At 61.4% G+C, this 15993-nt stretch overlaps 1 protein-coding gene across 4 annotated transcripts; it reads right to left on the bottom strand.

Moving 5' to 3' along the window:
* Positions 1–11180: 11180 nt before the first annotated feature.
* On the bottom strand, positions 11181–14492 carry MRPL28 (mitochondrial ribosomal protein L28). 4 transcript variants are annotated; one of them, XM_044233411.1, is made up of 6 exons: positions 14457–14492; positions 13716–14012; positions 12796–12948; positions 12380–12514; positions 12202–12288; positions 11181–11595 (listed from the first exon to the last, which is right to left on the bottom strand). In XM_044233411.1, exons 2-6 carry the CDS (start codon positions 14001–14003, stop codon positions 11488–11490), a joined length of 771 nt encoding a protein of 256 aa, XP_044089346.1. In that variant the 5' UTR covers positions 14004–14012; positions 14457–14492; the 3' UTR covers positions 11181–11487. The 4 variants fall into 4 exon arrangements, with proteins under 4 accessions (XP_044089346.1, XP_044089344.1, XP_044089347.1 ...); XM_044233409.1 differs by having other exon boundaries at positions 14411–14473; XM_044233412.1 differs by lacking the exon at positions 14457–14492 and adding an exon at positions 14418–14439.
* Positions 14493–15993: the final 1501 nt, after the last annotated feature.

Here is a 15993-nt window from a genome sequence, read left to right as displayed (position 1 = left end):
CGTGGGGGCGCGGCCGACAGCGTGGGGCGTTGCCCGGAGCGGGGGACGAGGCCGAGAACGTGGGGCGGGGCCCGGAGCGTGAGGGCGCGGCCGACAACGTGGGGCGTGGCCCGGAGCGCGGGGGCGAGGCCGAGAACGTGGGGCGGGGCCCGGAGCAAGACGCAGGCGCTTCTGAGCCCGCGGGGCGGGGCCGGAACAGGAACCACAACCTTAGGCGTGCGGCGGGGCGAGAGCGTGAGGCGGGGCAGGGACTTGGGGCGGGGCTGGGTTGCGGAGCGGATCCCGGAGCCTGAGGCCGGTCTCGGAGCGTGGGGGTGGGACACAGACGTGGGGCGGGACCGGGAACGCATGACGAAGCCGAGAGCGTGGGGCGGGGCCGGGGAGACGGACGTACCCGGAACGTAGGGCGGGGTCGGAGCGGAGGAGCCGTACAGGGAGCGTGGGGTGGCCCTAGATGGGGGCGGGGAGCGAGGGGCGGAGCCGAGAGAGGGGGCAGGGCCGAGACGCAAGCCCGACCTCTAGGAAGGGCGGAGGGCGCGGAGCCCGGGCCTGGGCGTAGGGGTGGGCCCTGAGAGCGGAGGCGGAGCCAAGAACTGCGCGGCGGGCCTCAAGCGTGGGGCGGGGCCAGCGGAGTGGGCGTGGTCAACTTGCAGGTGCGCCGCAGTGCCCTGGACGCGGGCCGGGCGGGAACCCGGGGGTCGGCTCCGGGGACCTGAGCTTTACTCCTGGGCTGTGGCGGGCGGAGACACCCCCTGCGAGGGTCTCTGAGAGACCGTGGCGCTAGGAAGACCTGGTCCGGTGCACCGAGCGGCCAGGCGGCCCCCTTATGTAGGCACTGCGAGGCGCACGCCACATTACAGCCCCTTTTTGTGGCCTACATCGGTGTCCACCGGTCCCGGGCTCCCAGAGTCGGCCTCCCAACCCTTCGGAGGGAGCAGCATGTGCACCGGCGGGCGGAATGGCCAGAGGTCATTCCGGCCTTCCCCGGAAGGACCCCTCCGTAGCACAGCCAACAGCCGTCCATGACATTGAAGGAGGCAGCTGTGCAAGAGTCGCATGGCTGCAGGGCAGAGCCAGGCTGACTTGAAGCGGAGCCTCCGGTAACGTCCAGTCCCTCTCTCTGCCAGCGGGCCCCCCCCCAACCCCGGGCTGGCCCTGACCATGAGAAGGTGGGCTGGGGCTCCACCGTCCCTCAGTCCCCAGTAGATCTAGACTCAAGCGCAGGGCACAGAGTAGGCAACAGGTCTCCAGTAAATGCTGGCTGTCACTTGGGCAGGAGCCCCCACCTCCAGAGAGCTGTGGCCTGGGTCTCCATCCCGCTGGGCGTGCCTGCTCCATTTCTCCCAGACACCAGCCAGAGTCTGGCTAAGGGCTCTCCTTCCTACCACTGCCGTCAGGTCACACTGGCACTGGCCCGCCTGAGAGCAAGGGCTTGCTGTGTCCACCACACGTCTCTCATCACTCTCACCATAGCAGCTCCTGCCCATGCTGCAGGCCCCACTGGCCAACCCCACGTTGCCCACCCACCACCGGACCCTCCCTAAGGGAAGGATGTGGGCATCAGACATTTATCACTGCCCCTAAGGAATTGCATCTGGTACCCCCCCATCCCGTGGCCACCCAGACTCCGTGCTCCGCAGACCATGCTGGGCCTGGCACCTCAAGGAGTGCTCCCAGCAGTCTCCAGGGGGTGGGTGTCAACCACCACGTGAACTCCTGGACAAGGCTCGCCCTCACTACCCATCCTTCTCTTTCATAACCACAGTAGTGCAGGAGTCCTGGCTGCGGGCTCGGCGAGCCGTCCTCAACCTCCCAGCCAGCCACTGGGGGATGGTGCTTGCCCGGGATGAGCAGCTGTGGAGGCATGCCAGCCGGCCTCTCTCAGGGCTCCACACAGCATCCACACCCAGGGTTTCGTAGGCATGGGGGTCAGTGAGGAATGAGGACCCCCAGGGAAGCATTCCCAACCTACCAAGGGCCCAGGCCACCCAGGGCCATCACCATGCCTCAAAGCAGGCTGGACAGAGGCTGGCGCTGTCAGTGAGGAGCTACACCACTGAACCCACACTGGCCCCACGAGGGTCTCACCAGTAGGAACCACTCTCCCCAGCATCTAGCTGGGAGGGCCCCAGGCCCCCCAGTGCTGCTCCTCCCCTCCCAACCCTGCTCAGCCCAAACGTCTTAGAGGAGAGGAGATGCAGTGCGCGGCCTTCTGGCATAGCAGGGTCTGTGTGGGGTGTGGGAGTCTTAGGTGGACTGGACAGACAACGATAACTCCCAGCCATTGGCGGTCAGGTCACCTCCCCACCCCCAGACGCGGGTCCCCATTTCTTGCCTTGGTTCTGCAGAGTGGCTGCCGTGGCCAGGCCAGGCTCCCAGGCTTGTGTCCATGTCCATCCTCCTCCGGGCCCATGGCAGCAGGTGTCCCCAGGCCCTGGGACCAGAACAGGACCCAGGGGCCCCTGGCTCCTTGGGGCCCCAGCCCTGCAGGGACAGGAAGGGAATCAGAAGGCCTGGAGGAGATGCGGCAGCCCTGCTAGAGTGGGTTACAACTGAGGGCATGGAGAGCTGGTTGTCCAAGCAGGGTGGGAGTAGGGGGAGACCAGAGGAGGGAGCTCAGAGAGGCCAGAAGTGGGGCCTGCAAGGGAGCAGGGGTGAGCTGGCAGGGACTGTGTCAGCCACCCCCCCCAGATATGAAACCTGACAAAAAGCCACAGGAGCCTCACTTCATAACAGGTGAGTTTGACGGAGCACCCTCTTTTCACCCTCCCGGTGAAGGGAGTGTTGGAGTTTGCCAGTAGAGGCTTTGATGGGATGAACTGTAGAGGACATGTGTTCAGGCTTTCCAGGAAATACATGAAAAACTTAAGAGCAGAAATGAAATTACTGTCTTTGACGTAGACACAAAACGAATATTTTGAAATAAAGGGAACTTTGAAACCTTAAGCCTGTTCATCCCCTGGCCTGAGGAAGACCTCCTTTAAAAAGTGATTCCAAGGGGCGCCTGGGTGGCTCCATGGGTTTAGCCGCTGCCTTTGGCTCAGATCATGATCTCAGGGTCCTGAGATCAAGTCCCGAGTTGGGCTCTATGCTCAGCAGAAGCCTGCTTCCCTCTCTCTCTGCCTGCCTCTCTATCTACTTGTGATCTCTTTCTCTCTGTCAAATAAATAAATCTTTTTTTAAAAAAGTGATTCCAAGAAATCATCCAAGATGCACCAAAGAGGGTGTGGAAGGTGCATCCAGCATGCCCCGAGGTGCGGTGATGAGAACCAGCAGCAGAGGATAAGTGGCAGAGATGGGATAAGGACACCACTTTCCAGTTGTCTTCCTGGCAGGGGAGGTCAGGAGGGACATTCTGATTTGGGCTTCTGGAGGGGGACCAGAGTCTCAGGCTAAGTCCCTTCTGGGCTCTCCATGTCCTCCCCCTCTGCCCTGTCTACAGGGGTAAGAGGTGACAGCAGGTGGGCAGGCAAGGCCCTCAAGCGGGAGCGAGGCATATCCAGTTCTGACGAGTATGGTGTGGACTCTGCTTTGGATGCGCAGCCCGGGTCACACTGGTGAGCCGCCCTCCAGGCCATCAGCACAGCCCCCAGGCTCCATTCCTCATCCCGGAGTGTCCTTTCTCCATCAGTTCTGAGCCCAACAGGGAGGGCCAGGTGTTGCTGGTGCCCCATCCCAAGCCCCCAAAAGATGTAGAGACATCACACTCAAGTCCTGAGACAGGGCACCAAGGAGAAAGCCAGGAGACCACCCAGAGTGGGTGCCCATTCTCGTGAATATAGAAAATGTGCATATAAAGTCAAGAATACAAAAATACAAAAAAAAAAAAAAATGCTATTCCAGAGTATTAATACTAGTTATTGTTGGAGTGCAGGAGCAGGGGTGGGTTTTGTAGCCTCCTTTATATGTTCAGGAATGAGTTCTGTTCCCACGTAACTGTCGTGACTACGTGGGAACCGTGAGGCTCTGCACCATGTCTCAGGGATCACTCCATAGTAACCCCGGGAAGCAAGACGGGTGGGCGAGGATGCTGGGGGACAGGACAGAGCTGACCTGTTGGGCAGAGTCAAGAAGGATGGTGTTGCTCCACGATGGTCCCAGGACCAGTGAGAAGGTGCCAAATCGAGCTTCCTGGGCCAGCCCAGCTTCCTGTGGACGCTCCAGGCTGGGGCCTCCCTGGGTCCTGCCTCTTTCCTCCTGTGTTTGCCTCCTCTTCCCCTTCACACCTCGGGGCAGGTGTGTTCTCCAGGCTGGCAGCTGGAGTTTTCTCTAAGCCCTTCAACTCCAGCTGCCTCAGGCAGACACCTGGGAAGTGATCCTGTCCCGAGGCCAAGCTGGGGCAGCAGAGGATGAGATCGGGGCTTTCCCTCAAACGAGCTCCAGGACCGGCTCAGTGCTGGGGAGACCTGGTGTGACTGTCACCTTCTCCCCTGCTGCTGCACGGCATCATGTAGCGGTTGTCCCTGCTCCTAGGAGCGGGAGTCAGCCGCATTCAGGGCTGGTCACAGGTTGCTGCGCTCTCCCCTTGCCTAGGCGAGAAGGCCCTGCAGCAGAGGGGCCTGGTAGCAGGCCCGGAGCCCCAGGGAGCCATCCACACCCATCCCAACTTGGGCCTCACCCCAGGGTCCTAAGGGCTTCCTGTCACTCAGGACATCTTCCCATGCTGTGTCTCTGGAGAATGCTGACCCCGGGGATGCGTCCAGGACATGGGTGAGTAGGCTCACGATTGGAGGACAGTACTTGAATGAGGTCTGGTGGCCCCTGCCCGCCACAGAGGCCTGGGAGAGAGGAGGGGAGAGCAGCACATGCATCACCAGTGCAGCGCCTCTCCAACTTAAGAGCCTCAGGGATATAGGGGTGCAGCCAGGGCTAACCCAGCTCCTATCTCCCTGGGGACATGTGCCAAGGCCAGCACCTCTTCTTTGCAAAGTGAGGGTCCTGCCCAACTCTCCTGGCCCCTTCCATCAAGGAGCCTGAGGCTCAGTGGGGGGCCCATGCCTGGCAGGGGCCCAGGTCACCAAAGGAAGGGCCTGTTGGCCTCCCCCAATCCCAACACCATTTTCCCAGGAATGGAAGTGCCTGCATGGAGGGACCTGAGGGGTCTCACCCCATCTCTCCACCTTCCCAGGGTGGAGAGGCCCAGCTTCCCGGGTGGCCTCAGGTCACTTCCCAAGACTTCTGGTCTTGGGCACGCCTGCCCTGCTGCTATACCAACCCCGACCCGAGGCCAACTTCCACCTTTGTCTTTGCTGTTCCCTCACCGGGAACATCCTTCCCTGACCTGACAGCCCCATCCCCGAAGGCCCCTCCCAGTGTGGTAGCTCAGTGCCTCTCTGTCGGCTGCCGGCTCTTATTCTCCTTCCACTTGGCATATCTCATGTAGCTTCCCGAGCCTGTGCAGCCCTGGGGCCCAGAGGCAGCCCCTGGACCAGGTGGCAAGGAGACTCATGGGGAGCCAGCCAGCCGGCTGCTTTGCCCGTGCCCATGCCCACACCCACCAGATCGGCCCCTCGGCCACCTGCCCCCCACTGCGCTGTCCAGAGATGTCTCTCTCGGCTGCCTAGAAGCCTCGCAGCCACTGCAGCACGGTCTAAGTACGTGATTATGTATGCCGGGGTCCCTCCGGCCCTTTGTTGCTGCAGAATCTGTCGTGGCAAACAAAAGTGCACTGGATTAGCCACAGTGGATTAAAAGATTTGCTTCCCAGAGTTTACCTAATAACCCAACAATCATGCCGAAAGAGGCTTTGAACCTCGGGACATGCTTGCCGGGCCATCTGGGAGCTCTTGGCCTCAGCGGGCAATGGGAGAACGGTTTGGGTGATGAGGGCCGGAGGCTGCCTGTCCTCACCCTCCATTCTGCCCGTGGCCAGGCCTATGCTTTTGCCAGGCCCATCTGAGCCAAACTTCGGGGTGACGCCAGATTGTAGGGGAGGGTAGAAAAGACCCAGGTGGAGAAAAAAGGCCCAGCCGGGACCACCTTCCCGAAGGCCCGGTGCCCAAGGCCAGGCCTAGGGAGTGGGGACCGGGCCTGGCTACACTCAGCCACCCCCTGTGGGCACACCCACACTGGCAGGCAGCAGCAAGGATGGGAGCAACATGGAGGGTGACCGTGGCGGGTGGGTGACACGCCAGGCTTCTCCACCACGCTGCAGCACACGGCCCACGAGTGCCGCCCCGTGGTGCACGTTCCTGCACACGCGTGCACTCACACACACGGACACACACACACACACACACACACACAAGCATGTCCCCTTTGATCTCCAAAGGACACTTCGTTTACAAGCCCCTCATCGCAGCTGGCTTTTTGGGGCCTGTCCGCCAATGTACCGAGTAACGGGATTTGGCACCTCTGCTCCTCGGTCTGGCCGCTTCCCGGTACAGGTGGACATTTTTTTCCTTTCTCGAATTTTTCTTGCCTTTAAAAAAAAAATACTCCCTAAACAGCACTGACTTGACATGGCTTGTGGCCCAGGCCTGCGTGCGGGGCCGGGCCGGGGGCCAAGTGGCCAGCTCACTGAGCGCGTGGCCGGCTGGGGGTCTTTGATGCCGCCTCCACGGGAAATCTGAGTGAAAGACACGGGAGCACGATTTTCGGGACCGACGGTGCAGTGGGATTCATCCTGCCTCATGCGGTTCCCTTTGTCTCTCTCCCCGTGACCCTTGTTTGGGCCATCTGGGGAGAGGGTCCCGGGCTGAGGGTCGGGTGCGGACATGGGTGCGAGCGCGCACGGGAGGGTGCAGAGGGCGGGGGGCTGAGGGCAGGGCCCCAGCCTTAAGAACAATGGGCAGCAGGGAGCACATCCACCTGTCCGCCCGCTCATCTGCCCATCTGTCGGCCCGCCCGGCTTACCTCACCTGCCTGGCTCCGTGTGCCTGTTCACGCCCCACCATCCCACGGTCCGCCATGATGGGCTTGGCTGTCTGTCTGAGCACTTTCAGTCACTCCAGGACGCGGGTCCCTGCTCTTGGCCACTGTGTGGCTGGGAGGAAGAAGTGTGACTCTGGGCTGCAGCTCGGGCTTCCACCGCCGATTGGCTGAGGCAGGGACCAGATGACGGCCTCAGAACCCTATGGTAGCCATGGCAACCAGCCCCTTTAGACACCGCCACCCCCTGAGCCACTCCTGACTGCTGAGGGAGCAGGCAGTACTGCCGTGGGCCCACACACTGGGTCCCCTCCGAGTGTCGGGTCAGGCATCACAGGACCCTGTTCCTGCGCCAGCTGTTGAGTGCGTGTGCGTGCGTGCGTGTGTTTCATGTACATCCAGCGTGAAGGGTCCAGGTCCCTCTCGGGACATGTCCCAGCCCACTCTGTGTCCTGCCTGACCACCTGCTGGAAGCAGGAACAATGTCTTTGCAGCCTGCACTTCGAGGAGGATTTCAGGTCAGGCTTGCCCCAGGGGCTGAAGGCCAGGCCATCTAGTGAGAAAATAATGGGTGAGGGCAATGGGAGAAAGGGCAGGGGGAACTCATCATACTCAGGGACACAGAGCCAAGCTCTCAATCCACCTGAGACCTCCAAGGGCCTGCCAGCTTTTTCTGCCTGCCAACCCCTCCTTCACTCTCACCAACCTAGTGAACACAAAGACAGGCTCACCCTGTCCCTTCTCAAGAGCCTTCAGAGGCCCCAGCTTGGCCAGCCCTGTTGCTTCACAGACCCTGTCCCCCAACCCGGCGGGACTCTGGAACCTCAGTCACACCAAGCACTCCCCAACCCTGCAGAAACTAACTGCACACCAGTGACTTTGTACCTACTCTTCCCTTGGCTTGAACCCCCTGGGTCTGTCCGCGACCAGCCCCTTGGTAAGGGTTTCCTGGATGTCTCAAGACCAGTGCTTCTCATCAACGGTTCAACACAGCATCTCCCTGAGAACTGACCACCCCGGAGCCAACCCACCCTCGTCTTGAGACAATCCACACATCCTCGATTCAGCACAAACACCACGAAGGCCCCCACGAGACATCTACCCGAGAGCCCTAGGAAGCCACATCCCACTTCCTGGACCATGTCCAGCCCACGCTTGCTGGAGAAGACAAGTGAGCAACAGTCACAGGCCTGTGACGACTTGTGAGCCCCAGGTCTTTGGGAAGAGGCTATGGTGGAAGGTGCCCAGGGGCTGCTGAGGAAGCCGCCGCCAAGGTTAGAGGGACCTGGGAAACGGAATCTGGAACACAGGTCTGTAGTGGTTGTACGTCCAAGGGAAACGGGCTCAGGCTGGGCCAGGTGGGGCCCAGAGCTACATGGCCCCAAAGCTGCTCACCAGCCCAGGCACCTGGCCCCAGACTTCTCCATATTGGCTTGGCCTCACCCCAACTTGCTCAGTCACAAGTGAGCCCCCTTGTCTGCTGGACACCACCAGCAGACAGGTCTTGTCCAGGGACAAGGTGTGGGTGGGGAGATAAGGCTGGGTCCACTGGAGTTGGGAGTTGCTGGAGGGTCCAGCACTGGGAGATGCATTCTGGGGCTCAGGGAGAGCTTGGGAAGGGCTCTGGCATGCTGTGGCAGAGGGGGCCTGAGGGCGTAGGGCTGATGCTGTTTAGCCAGTCCATGGGACCTGGGCTCTGGCTTGGGGGCAGGCGGCAGGCGGGGGCGGAAGGGCGTCTGGAGCACAGGCTCCAGAGGGAAAAAGACAGTGCACATGGGTGGCATCTCAAGAGCTCTTCTGGGCTCCTAGCAGAGAGAAGCTGTGGACTTGCCTGTTCTCTCCACACCCCCCACTCTGCAAGCCGACATACACCTTAGTGGGACTCCGGCAAGACCCTCAAGGTGAGGGGCCAGGCACAGAGCCACAGACTGGGCCACACCCTTCCTGACCTCAGGTGTCCTTCCTGGGCCTCAGGACCCCATGGTGTTGACGGTCACTTGCCAGGGACCTCTGCTTCCCCAGTCCCAAGGGACTACTCCGTCCATAGTTAGTAATGGCCAGCCCTCACAGACTGGCTGGACTGTCAATGAAACACACGAGCAAGGGTGTTGCCCAAGGGCTCCTGGAGGGCTGAGGAGAGACAGGGCCCAGCCTGTCTGCCCACCAGGGCCAGCGCAGCCCAGTCTGCACTTCTGGGGGCTTGATAGTGATCAGTACAACTAGCCACCCCAATATGGAGGCCTGAGGGCCTGCGGGGTCTCAATGAGGGGACTGGAGACTCTCAGCAGACTAGTGGAGGCGTGGCCTGTGGGCAGAAGCAACAAAGAAGGTGAAACCAGAGGAGGCACGTGGCCTGGTGGCCTCCTAGTGCCCAGCTCCGGGTCGCTGTGCAGCGTGTGCGAGCTTCCCCACTTCTGCAAGGGGAACTACGTGGCAGTTTCTGCCTGTCAGGCACCTTCCCAGGCCCCAGTTTTATTTAGGGGGTAAGGAAGTCTGTCATTCACGGACAGCTTGGCCTTCCCTGGACAGAGGATCTTTGTGAGGATTTGACCAGAGACTGGCTCTGCCAAGAAAGGGCCGAGGCCACAACCAGACCCGACGCAGGTTACAGGGATGGAAGTGACCTGCTGAGACCGCACCCTGCTCCTTCTACTGACCAGCAGCCCTGGGGGCCAGTCTGGGCCGTGCTTGCGGTAACCCCTGTGCCCCAGGGAGAGCAGACCTGCAACCCTGAGACCTTCTTTCTGCTGCCCCCAAGTGTGGTAACCCCACTTCGGCTGGGCCTGTGCTTTTAACACTCTTGCATGGCCCTCCAGTGGTGACAGAGAGACCAAGGCCAGAGTCCACCGTCCCCCGACACGGCCCACAGGCAGCCTAGTCCCCACCCTGCTCCAGCCACAGGCCCCTTAGGCTACCGGCTGGCACACATACACTGCAAGCTGGCACACATACACTGCAAGTCCCGACAGGAGCTCCCCCAACCTGGACCTGTAGCCTGGGTGGGGCAAGAAAGAACAGCAGGGCAAGGTGTGACTGAGAGCCATGCCAGTGGATGGGGGGCATCTGGGGTGCACAGCACAGGGAAGGGGGAGCGGGTGACACAGGCCATGCTAGAAAGGGATCCATTTAATTCAGTCCGGGGCTGAGGATGGGAAACATCAAGTGGGATCAAGTGGGCATTCGAGGGCTGGCCTGTCCAGACCACCACAGTGGTCGCTGTGGCCAGAGGCTGTGGTCAGGCCAGCCAGGGCTGGGGCGGGGGTGGGCTGGGTGCTAGCACCTTTTGGTAGAATTTCTTAAAAATTAAAATCTGGGGGCACCTGGGTGGCTCAGTGGGTTAAAGCCTCTGCCTTCGGCTCAGGTCGTAATCTCAGGGTCCTGGGATCGAGTCTCACATTAGGCTCTCTGCTCAGCGGGGAGCCTGCTTCCCCCCTCTCTGCCTGCCTCTCTGCCTACTTGTAATCTCGGTCTGTCAAATAAATAAATAAAATCTTTAAAACAAATTAAAATCTGTTCCCAATGTTGGGAACATGCAGAAACAATCGTGTGCATCAAGACACGGGTCCAAAGGTATGTTCAGAGGAGTCTGGGACTGACGACAGCATTTCCCAGCTTCACCCACAGATCTCAGGATCACTCCCTAGAGCAGGGACCCTGCCCCTCAATGATATCCCTATGCTGGGGGGTCTCCAGGGGTCCCCTGCCGCTGTGCTCACTGGCCAGCCACAGGCTCCCTCTGGCCTCCGCCTCCATGAACACTGCCCAGATGTCTTCACTACCACAGCACCTGTCAGGGGAGCTGAGTGCCCCTGGGTCAGCTGCCAGGACCAGGTCAGGGGGATCACTCCCTGTCCTCCCAGAGTGATCCAAAAGGGTCTCAATGCTCAGTACTCCCAGGAAAGGGCTGGGGATGAAGGTCAAGGCACCCCCAAATCTCGGAACAGAACAGCCTCAGGGCACTGGCCCAGCCGCCCACTAGGAATCCCATCCCTGCACCTCCCAAGAGCTGGTGGGGGTGCCCACCGCCCTGAACGGCGCGTCAGCAGAGCTCCTTCCTGGCCACTCCCAGGGTGAGCCCAAGCCACCCGGCCTCTGCTCCAGAGAGCCCTCCAGGCAGATGGGGATGTACAACAGGGAGACAATCTGTTGCCAGATGGCTTCAGCAACACTGGACCCTCCTGGAGGAAGGCAAGACACTGACACCAATCCCGATCCCACAGCTCAGCCATATCCCGGGTCTCTGGGGCAGGACACAACGAGCTCAAAGACTACTCAGGAGAGTACTTCCAAGCAAAGCAGCACACACATAGCCCAGTTCAGAATTTACTTGTGCTGCCCCCAAAGTGTGGTGACCCCACGTCAGCTGGGCCCCCACTTGAGGGGGAGGGGGAATGCAGAGGCAGCAAGATGGCACCACACCTCTGGGGACCCTGGCATGAGACTTCCTGGGGCCTTCACAAAGCCCTCCCAACCCTGGAAGCTGCTGGGTCATCAGAGAAGAACGGGTTCATCCACTACCCACGCGTGGCCCTCAGCACCACCCCAGGCCCCTGGGTCCACAGTGCCGCGGGGCAGGCAAGGCGGTGAGCATGGCTGTCAGGCATGGGTCCGAGTCGCTCATGTCCTGCCGGCTTTCTTCTGCACGACTGCTGGCTCAGCCAGAGCCTGCTGCCGCAACCGCTCAATCAGCTCCTCCACGTAGACCTTGAACAGAGGAGTCGGAGCCTACGGGAGGGACCCAGGGTCAGGACGAGTCACTCTGGGGAAGACAGGAATTCAGCTGCCGCTGCCCAAATACCAAGAGAAATCTGGCGCAAGAAGACTAGATCCCTCAGGCTTGGCCACAGCTACCAGCCCAGAGGACAGCACCTTGTCCATGAGACAGGGGCCACTGGGGACGCAAGGACCAGCGTCTATCCCCAGCTTCCCTGCCCCGGGGCTGCAGGGGGAACAGAGTCAGTGGCCACTGCGCCGTGGTGGGTTCCCTGTTCCAGCAGCAACCACAGGCTCCAGACCCTTCCAGGGTGCAAGACACAAAAAGACCTCTGCTCCATACCAGGAAGACTCCAGGGCAGGGGGGTGCTACATAGCCAAAGAAACCAAAGATGCCGCCAAGAAGTGGCAGGTGCGGGGCCAGGGACAGGAAAGAGTCAGGGCCTCGAGAGGGGAGGGCATGCTGCACAGAACCCAGGGCTGTGGCTGTATCTGGCCAGCTGTGCATGGTGGCAACTCCTCCCCTGGCTCAGTGGGGGCCGTGGCCCTAGTCCAGGCTTGCCCTGAGGCAGCGCACGCCCCCACCCCGCCTGTCTGCTAGTGCCCACGCCTGCTCACCTTCTCCTCCAGGAGCCTCTGCTTCTCCACGGCCTCATCCAGCGTCAGGCCAACCCACTCGGCTTCTGCCTCCGGGATGACAAAGTCCTGCAGGGGAGAGACTGGGCACACAATGAGCAGCAGTACCACCTGTCAACGGGGCCCACAGGAAGCAACAAGTTCAAACCGAAGCCCTCACCTTGTACTTGTCATAGATGGCGGCCCTCTTCTTGGGGTCCTCCGGGTGCAGCTGGGGGTCCTGTCGCGCCAGCCGCAGCAGCATCCCTCGCTTCAGGTCCATCCCAAACTTGGAGCACAGGTCCTCCTTGGGAGTCTGGCAGGAGACTATGCATGGGGCCAGGTGTTGCCCGGGGGGGTGGGGGGGTGCCTGCCCACCCACCAGCGGACACCACCAGGCTCCTCCTCAGCAGCCAGAGGACCCCAGGCCACCCCCAGAGGAAAGGAAGGCCTGAGAGCAGGGAAGGAGGCAGCAGTGCTCACTGGGAGCCCATTTACAGTTCACAGGTGACCCTGCACCCCAGACACGGGCGTGCCCCAGAGAGTCTCTGACTTGCCAGGAGACTCGGCTGTGTGCTGGCACAGCCCCATGCTCACCTTGAGAATGTAGAAGTCAAACCCGTAGGCCTCGTCGATGAGGTCCAGGGTCCGCCGAGTCACAGTAACGGTGAACCTCCTGTCCAGGATCTCACTGTACAGCTCACGCTGAAACAGCTGTGGCTTCCACACCTTCTTCACCCGCTTCGAGAGCTAAGGGAGGACCAGAGACCTCGTGAGTGCTGCCGCTCCTCCCTACAGAGCCAAACGGGGCCCAGGGCCTCTTCCTGAGACTCAGGACCGAGAGGTAGATGGACCAGACCCACCTATGGACCCAGAGATCAGCTTCTCCTCAGCGCTGCCTGACACACCACACATACAACCATAACCCCGTGGTGCATGGGTCATCACATTCCAAACCAGGGACCAAGGGGCCAAGGAAAAGGGAGAGGCCACCTGGGGGGGTCTCAAACACACAAGCCACCGTGCAGAAGGCCCAGCTCCCCGTCCAGGTTTCCCACCAGACACGGCAGGTGGTGGACGGCCGGCTGTGTGTCTCCCAGCCTTCCCGAGTGCAGTGACGATGTGCCAGTGCCGGCCATGGCCATGTCATGACAAGGAGGCCAACGGCAGCGTGTCAGGCTGAGAGAGGGCCGAAGACCTGCCGTCCCCCGATGGACCCCCCCACACACACGTCCTCCCATCCTTACATCTGGCCTGGCTAATCTCCCCAGTGGCCCTGCGCTGACTGGTTCCCACAGGCACCACCGTCTCAGGACACCCAGCGGGGTTCACGGGCAGTCAAGTCAGCTGGAACAGCATCCCCACAGGTCAGCCTGCTTCTTCCACAGAACTAAGTCTCCACCACAGCGCAAGCACACACCCCTACCGCACCCCACCCCGGAACCCCCACGGCTCAGCACCGCACCCAGGGCAGCAAACCCCAGAGGAGTCCTCGGAAGCCTGCCCTGCTCCCCTACCTTGTCGTTGTTGACGTATCTGTAGCCCAAGATCCAGCCCTCCCCACCCCAGAGTCCCAGCTGGGATTCTGGGGGGTAGTAGATGGGAATGGGTACATCCTCCACGCGCTCCCGCTGCCCATTCTTGGGGTTGATCTTGAACTTAACCCCGTGCGGCCTATAGTGCACAGGAGTGGGTGTTCGCACCTCCTCCAAGGAGCGCAGGTAGTGCTGGGGCAGGCGAGAGCAGATACCCTCCCGCAGCCGGAGCCGCTTCCACAGGCCGACCGGGAACTTGTGCAGGGGCATCGCGACAGCCTGACCGGAGGCGGGGGTGGCGCTGTTAGACCGCAGTCCCGACGCACTCCGGCCCTGTCCCCTGACCCCCGGCGCCCCCGACCCCAGCCCCCTGACTCCCAACATCGGCCCCCCCGACACCAGTCCCCTGACTCCCCACCCCGGCTCCCCCGACACCAGCCCCCTGACTCCCCACCCCGGTACTCCCGACTCCAGTCCCCTGACTCTCCACTCCGGTCCCCCCGACACCAGTCCCCTGACTCCCCACCCCGGTCCCCCCCGACACCAGCCCCCTGACTCCCAACTCCGGTCCTCCAGACCCCAGCCCCCCGAAACCGGCGCGGCCCCAACTCCAAGTCCGAGCCCAACTACACGCGTATTCTCTCCCCTCGCCCCGACTCCTAATCCCGGACCCTGACCCGGAACCTGGCAAGACCTCCTCGCCCCACGAGACGCGGCTCTGACCTGGCGTCCACCCTGCCTCTCCGAGTTCCGCGCCCCACCGGAACCGGAAGTCGTGACACCACGCTCAGCACCGGTCCGCCGCTAACTGGCCGAAAAGCCCGTCAGTCTAGCCTCGTCCCGCCCCCTTTCCTGCCTTTTTAGGGACCGTGGAAAATGCCGGGCAGTGACGGCGGCGGCTCAAGGCACTGTCAGCAAATGCGGCTCCTTTTCCCTGGAGCAGAGCTGGGGGCGGGGAAGAGTGGATCCCGTCATCCTTGCTCCCACTCCCTCTGCTCCCCTCCGAGAGCAGAAATCTGTGTAAGTGGAAAAACTCTTCTGTCTCGGGGCGCCGCGGTGGCCCCGTCGGTTAAGAGTCCGACTCTTGATTTCAGCTCTGAGACCCAGCCTCACTAAGCATAGATCCTGCTACAGAGCCTCCCCGCCCCCGGCCCCGTCCCACCCCCCCACCCCCCCGCGCTGTCTAAAAGACCCTTGTGCCTTGAAATATCTCTGTGGAATATTAAACTCAGCAATCACAGCAAAATCAGAGCGACATAAAAATGTCTTAACGTCTTGAAAACTTGTAACCCAAAAAACACCATATATAAATGTTTGTTCTCCCTTTACAAGTGCAGGGTGATAAGGTGTGGGGGAGTAGGGACAGTAGGTGGGAAGGCTCCATGTCCCCACCCTACTGCACCACACCTTCCACTGAGCTTCCTGCGGTCACTTCTGGCCATTTCTAGCACTCCTGGTACAGAGAGCAGCCCACTACAGTGTGGCCTTAGGGGAGAGGCAGTCAGCCCCCCTTCTCCTGCTTCCCCCACAGAGGCTGGGCTAGGTCTTGGGGAACCCCTCCCCAAATACACAGTCAGGCCTATACAAGGCAGCAGTCATCCCTTCCTTCCCTGAAGCAACCAGAGAGGATGCGTAGCTCCCCAGACAGGGCCCAGGAACCCATGGGGTGGCTAAAGAGATAGAGTCAGGCCAGTGTGTGCCCTGGGGTACTGCACACCCGGAGCAGCTCAGCAGCCCTGTCCCCAGCGCCTACAGTTCCAAAGCCAAGTGCCAAACAGAGGGGAGCAGCAGGACTGGACAGCCAAAACCCAGCCACTCGTGGCAGCCCCAGGGCCCAGCAGCTCCCTGGTGAGTGCCGTCACCTCCCGCCACAGTCCTGCATCTGCAGGGAGCACCCCCATGCCCAAGGAAGGCTGGCATCAGGGCACACCTCATCACGGAGCCAGGGATGCAAAGAGGGCACAAACCCTGCTTGGTGGGACGGAGGCCTGTGGGAGGTGGGCTCAGGACTCCTCAGTCCCCTGGGTCTCACCTCACCACCTCACAGGGGAACAGGGATGATGGGGGCCTCTCTCTCCCCATCTCCAACCATGTTTCAGCCAGAACACAGGCCGTACCCCTGCATGGTACCTGCAGTTTTTAAGGAGCCAGGCCTGGGCCCCAGGCGCCCCAGCAGACACTGGCTGGGACCTACTGAGGGACCAGCAGGCACCTGGGAACTAAGGGGGCGGGTGCAGTCCTCTCCTCAGAAGGAAGCCAA

The sequence above is a fragment of the Neovison vison genome, chromosome 14 (assembly GCF_020171115.1).
Source record: "Neovison vison isolate M4711 chromosome 14, ASM_NN_V1, whole genome shotgun sequence".
In the NCBI taxonomy this organism is placed as follows: domain Eukaryota; kingdom Metazoa; phylum Chordata; class Mammalia; order Carnivora; family Mustelidae; genus Neogale; species Neogale vison.
Note: the sequence above shows the minus strand (reverse complement) of the source record. Positions and strands in the feature narration are given on the sequence as shown.

What these genes read in the sequence shown, in the direction of transcription:
- MRPL28 (XM_044233411.1), bottom strand. Translation starts at nt 14,003, where the DNA reads ATGCCCCTGCACAAGTTCCCGGTCGGCCTGTGGAAGCGGCTCCGGCTG. An exon ending in TTGACTTCTACATTCTCAAG is followed by an intron (nt 12,515 to 12,795) that starts GTGAGCATGGGG and finishes GTCTCCTGCCAG; the next exon opens with ACTCCCAAGGAGGACCTGTG. An exon ending in AGAGGCTCCTGGAGGAGAAG is followed by an intron (nt 11,596 to 12,201) that starts GTGAGCAGGCGT and finishes TCCCTCCCGTAG; the next exon opens with GCTCCGACTCCTCTGTTCAA.